The sequence below is a fragment of the Sceloporus undulatus genome, chromosome 9 (genome assembly GCF_019175285.1).
Source record: "Sceloporus undulatus isolate JIND9_A2432 ecotype Alabama chromosome 9, SceUnd_v1.1, whole genome shotgun sequence".
In the NCBI taxonomy this organism is placed as follows: domain Eukaryota; kingdom Metazoa; phylum Chordata; class Lepidosauria; order Squamata; family Phrynosomatidae; genus Sceloporus; species Sceloporus undulatus.
In genome coordinates, this window is record NC_056530.1 from 4223560 (window position 1) to 4229212 (window position 5653).

General features: G+C 42.7%; 2 protein-coding genes across 4 annotated transcripts in view; one reads left to right on the forward strand and one right to left on the reverse strand.

Moving 5' to 3' along the window:
- The window catches only part of FGR (FGR proto-oncogene, Src family tyrosine kinase), a 665433-nt gene that overhangs the window by 147751 nt on the left and 512029 nt on the right, over positions 1–5653 (reverse strand). The window lies entirely within an intron of this gene.
- LOC121916073 (digestive cysteine proteinase 2-like) overlaps positions 1–5653 on the forward strand; it is a 60559-nt gene that overhangs the window by 39763 nt on the left and 15143 nt on the right. The window contains exon 4 of the mRNA XM_042440827.1: positions 1544–1716. Coding sequence (XP_042296761.1) covers positions 1544–1716 — 173 coding nt within the window. The remainder of the gene's footprint in view (positions 1–1543; positions 1717–5653) is intronic.

The window sequence follows — 5653 nt, forward strand, 5'->3', positions numbered from 1 at the left end:
GCAAGCCTCCCTCTCACACCAGGGAGCTTTCCCTTTTTTATTTTTTTAAAATTATTTTTGGCAGTCTATGCACATGGTTTTTGCTTCAGGTAGATATATATTAGATAGAACCTGGCTAGCTGCTTGTTCACTTTCCCTTTCATTTCCTCACTTCCAGCAAAGGGGAAATGCTGCAAAGGGCACTTTGCAAGACTTTTTTTCCTTTGCAAATGAATGCTACAATGAGAATGTTACAACATTTCTCTTTCCAATTTGGCAAATTGAAAACAAAGAATGCATGGCATCGCATCCTTCTCTGGCATTCCGAGAAGAGAAATTTATTATTATTATTATTATTATTACATGTGTATGAGGCATTCTGGGGTGGCAAGGAGGGGGGATACAGGATGCAGAGATGGCATTAGCTTGCATTTTGGAATTGAAACAGGGCCAAGGGAAGATCATAACCTGCACTGATCCAAATACCCACAACACACACACACAAGAGGTTTTTAAATTTGACAAAATCTGTGCATACTGGCACCTGGTTCTTTAAAAAAAAAAAAAAAAAGAGGGGGGAAGCACACTTCTGATTGCCCAATGAGTGCTGGAAACATCACCTATGATGATCACAGAACTAAATTTGATTAAGAGGAAAGGCGCCTTCACTTTAACCCGCTTTCTCCCAAGAGGGCATTCAAGGGTTAAAATACCCTGATTGGTAGTCAGCACTTGCTTCCGGAAGGATTCGGGGAGGGAGAAACCAGAGCTTCCCAGTTCCTTCCAGCGCAAAAAGGTCAGTCTGAATGGGCCCTTTATTTGCTTTTTAAAATACTGTTGTTTGCTTCATTTGGAAGCCTTGATATAATTGAAGTTAGCCTTTTATTTGAACAGTTTGCTTTTATTTACTTGAGTTTCTTGCACAGCTTAAATCTTAATTGTTGGCAATCTGAAAAGTCATTTACATTTGATCTTAGTTTGCATGTTAAATTCATTTACATTCAGATAGAAAGCCAGATGACAGATAAATGAAAAAAAATAACCTTTAACAGCTAGATAGCTTTAGTTTACACAAGGCCTACTGAAATAAGAATGCAGGCTACATTTTTAGGTCTTCCTGATGGATTGTTGTTGCAGTGTCTGAGGTGTTTGTTCTCCAAATGTCTAGCCAGCATATATTATTTATTTAAAAGATGTTCAGTTTTGCCTTTCATCTCTGTAAGAAGCTTCTTGAACCCGCTCAAACTACAAAAATTGTCAGAAACCATCTCACCAAATCCAGGCAATATACGTCTAGCAGTAGTTTATTCATAGTTCCTAGTATTGTTTTCTCCTAGGATGGTAATTAAATGTTATTGATAGCAAGTCTGAGCAGGCCTAGCCAACACTGCCAATGGTGAGGAATGCTGGAAGTTACTAGGTGGAGAAGGCCAGATCCGTTCAACTGGAAATGCCAGGGAATTAACAAGGGAGACCTTCTTCATGCAAAGCTTTATCATTCAGTTATGGTTCTCAATCTTATTATCCCCATCAGTTTATCTTTCCTCTTCTTGCCATTCCTCAGGCCAGGTGATAACTTTACAGCTTGGATGTGTGAAACCATACGGCACCTTGATCAAAATAACACCGGCAACTACAGAGAAAGTGGTGAATGCTGAAAAGTGCTTCCAGCTAAATGGCACCAAAGAAGATCATGTGCAGGCCCAGGAAGTCTTTCCTGACATGAAAAACTTCAAGGTAAGCCAGTGACACTGGAGAGATGGACAGATGCCCATAGACTCTGTGGCCCAGTATATACCTTCTTGAAGGTCCGGGCTGGCAGCGGTGGTTTTTCCGCCGGAGGGAAGCCGCAGCTGCCAAACCGTGCGGGTCCTTTTTACGCCACAGCAGTGGTGCAACAAGTACACCACTGGTGCACTGGTTACATAAGTGTTGCGCAGCACCATGTGGACACCGCACAGTGCTTACGTGACAATGGCAGCACCCATATATACAGGGTGCTGACATTATTACGTCACCATGACGTATTACGGTTAGGGAGCATGTACATGGTGTGCGCTCTCTAACCCTAATGCTGGCACCAGTACGCCGCTTGTTGGCGGTTTGTACCATGCCCGTGTGTCTTTGGAGAAAAGCTGTCTCTTAGCCTGAGTTATAGCATATAGCAGTAGCATTTACATTTCTATACCACTTAATAGTGGACTCAGCACTCTCTAAGTAGTTTATAATCTGTAAACCAATTGCCCCCAACAAGCTGGGTACTTATTTTACCAACCTACGAAAGAATTGAAGGCTGGGTCAACCTTGGAGCCTAGGATTGAACTCACATCCTTGTGGCTGCAGTACTGGAATTTAAACATGGTGCCACCAGGGTTACTAGTTGCTAGTTACTAGTTACTAATTGCATTGCAGAGTGCTCTTTGCAGTTAAAACAATGGATAGTGCAACAGACATGGAAATTATTCAGCTGGTTATGAGCCCTGGAGACTGACAGCTGGAACCAAACTTAGAGCCCATACAGACAGGACAAAATAAAGCTGCTTTGAGTCACTTTGGAGGTATGTTTTTTAAATGATGCATGAGTCCTAAGAGGCCAGAAGCTGTGCCAAAGCCACACTCCAGTCCTAAGGACTGGAGCACAGCTTTGGCACAGCTCCTGGCCTCTTAAAATGTGTGTGTCATTTTAACAGCATACTTCCAAAGTGACCCTAAGCAGCTTTATTTTGGCCTGTATGTACAGGCACTTAGTGACTTACTTTAGAGTTTGCATTTGATTTTCTCTACAAGTGAAAAAGCAGCTGGGGAGGGAGCATTTTTAAGGAAGGGGAAATGGCCTGATAGGAAAGTGTTAGGCACCCCTTTTCCTTTCCTTCATTCCTCTGCTCAAATTTGCAGCCTCTTTGTGCTACTTACCATTGAATAAAAGTTGGGAAACCTCTGGCAATATTTCCTGTACATAATATCTAGTCTCGCTCTCAGTGAAGCAAACATCCTTTATATCTCTTTCCATCTCTCTCTGGAATGACACACAAGATTATTCCTCCTTACCTCCTCTTCTGTAGCACTGTTCTTATCAAATAGTGATTGGCGTATTGGTACAATTTTTACTTCCTTTTTCTGTGCTGTTTATGCCTTGATACAACAATCAAATAGAGGTCATCTGTGTTCTGGTCTTGCACATTCTCTAAAATTAAACAAAAAGCCTTGTTAACAACATAAATTTCCCTTGTAGTCTCAGAGCCTGGGGAAGTTCCTTTTTTGGGAAATTTTAGCAAATTCTGCACTGAGCAGTGGGTTGAACCTGCTGGTCCATGTATCCCTTCCCAGATCTATGATTCTAGTATTCTAGGAGGGTCACTGGAGAATTTGGCTGGGGGATTCTGTGAACTTTAGTCCAAAATGTAACTTTTCCATACTCTGCATGTTGCACACTATTTCCCCTGTCTTTTGGGGGATGGGGGTATTAAGTCATGTCCTGCCATGGAGTTTGGGAACTACAATTGGGAGAACTTTGGCATGTGAAGCTGTAATCTAGCATAGTAGACTTCATGAAGCAGAGCTGCAGAATCTGAAGCATGGGTACAATCACCATTCATCCTGATGTGATCATGATGAGAACTTGAACAAGTTCCTTTTGGACTGCAACTCCCAACAGATGTTGCCAAGCTGCCTAAGGCATTATGAGACCTGAAGTCTAAAAGAAACTTGTACAAGCTCTGGTCAAGATACTGCATTTTTGTAGACCTAATTGAGGACCTAATTGAGAACCTTTGCTTGACCGCAGATTGGGAACACCTTCTGTGCAAGAATGTTCAGAATGAATAGGAGTTATGTAAGAAGCTTGTTCATGCACTTGTGCAACTCTCACTCATTTCTATGGACTCTGTGCCAGAGATATAGAACATACAGATGGATCACAACTTCAGTTTCTCCTGTTACTCCTTTCTCATAGCTTGATAACTGATATAGATATAGATATAGCAACTGCCTTATACAAAGTTACACCACTGGTCTGTCTAACTTGAGAATGGGCAACTTTGTCTTTGCTGATATTGCTGGACTGCAGCTCCCATCAGCCAAAATGCTGTGAGCTCTGGTCTAACAGAAGAGCCATATTCACCATCTCTGATCTAACATAACATTGTTCCCATCATGGGTGGGCAGTCTGGTTCTGCAATTTTTTAAACTATAATTCCCATAACACATTACCTTTGTCTATGCTTAATAAGGCTGATGGAAAATGTAAGTCAAAATATCTGGAGGTCAAATGTTCCCCACTCCTGGTTGATCTTGACCAGCAACAGCTCTCCAATATATCTGGCAGAGACATTTCCTGGTCTTACTTGGACATGCCAAGTACTGAACCTGGGGCCTTTTGCATGTAAGTCACGGACTGTATATTGTCACCTTTCCACAAGGAACACAAGGGTGTCTTACAATAGAGGTCAAACTCTTTGACTTCTAGTGGCCTCTACTCTGACAGGCAGCAGATTTGAAGGATCTGAAACAGATCTTTTCCATCACCTGCCAACTGATGCTTTTTTAAACTGCAAATCACAGGAATTGAATTCAGGAATTTCTGCATCCAAAACCTCTACCACTGAGACTCCAGTTCATTTGCCTCTGGTAGCTGACTGTGATAGCTCCTACTATTGCTATACCTTCAGGTGTTTTGACCTTCAAGAACTTCTAGTTAGCCAGTATGGCCAATGGTAGAATATAATGAATGTTGTAATTCAAACTATTGGGAGGACCATGGGTTTCTCCATCTTGCCTGAAGGGATTCCCAATAGGGGAAGTTGACTAGTAGGCAATGAGAAGCAATTGTTGACAATGCAGCATCTTTTCCCTCTTACAGGGGCCTTAGAGATTGAGCATGGACACATTACATTTTGGGGATTACTCCTCCCACAATCCTCAAGTGGCTTTTTGGATGGAAGATTGAAAGAGGAAATTTCCCAACCTCTGCTTAGAGAGCTACTGCAACAGAAGCATTTGGACAGATCATCAGGCAGTTTGGCTGGTTCCTCCTTGCTTCCTGATTCAGCTACTTCTTTTGCATGGCAAAGCTGCTCTTGCCTGTGCCAAGCCTCTAGTAAGAATGTAAAATAGGCTGTGCCCAGATGCCTTGCCCTGATAAAAATGGAAAATGACTGTACAGTGTGGCATTTATCAAACAAAAAAAGTTTGATGTCAAGCTTTTGTTTGTTTGTTTGTTTTACTGACACCAAACCAGTGTGGCACATGCATTCTTTTTTTCCTCTCATTGTCAGAGAATTTGGCTAGTGGGAAGGCCAAGGTGAAACCCCAGAGCCCAAAAGAGATTCAGAATGTACATACTGCATGGCTGGCCCTGGCATTAGACAAAGGCAGGCAGTTTCCTCAAGCATTCAGACTACAATTTCGGCCAGTGAGGGAGAGAATAGGCTGCCCAGCATCATCAGAGGCTAGCCTGAAGATAGAGCACCCTCCCTCCATATCTGTCATCTTTCGGCTGGTGAGGGAGAGAATAGGCTGGCCCAGCATCATCAGAGGCTAACCTGAAGATAGAGCACCCTCCCTCCATAACTGTCATCTTTCGGCTGGTGAGGGAGAGAATAGGCTGGCCCAGCGTCATCAGAGGCTAGCCTGAAGATAGAGCACCCTCCCTCCATAACTGTCATCTTTCGGCTGG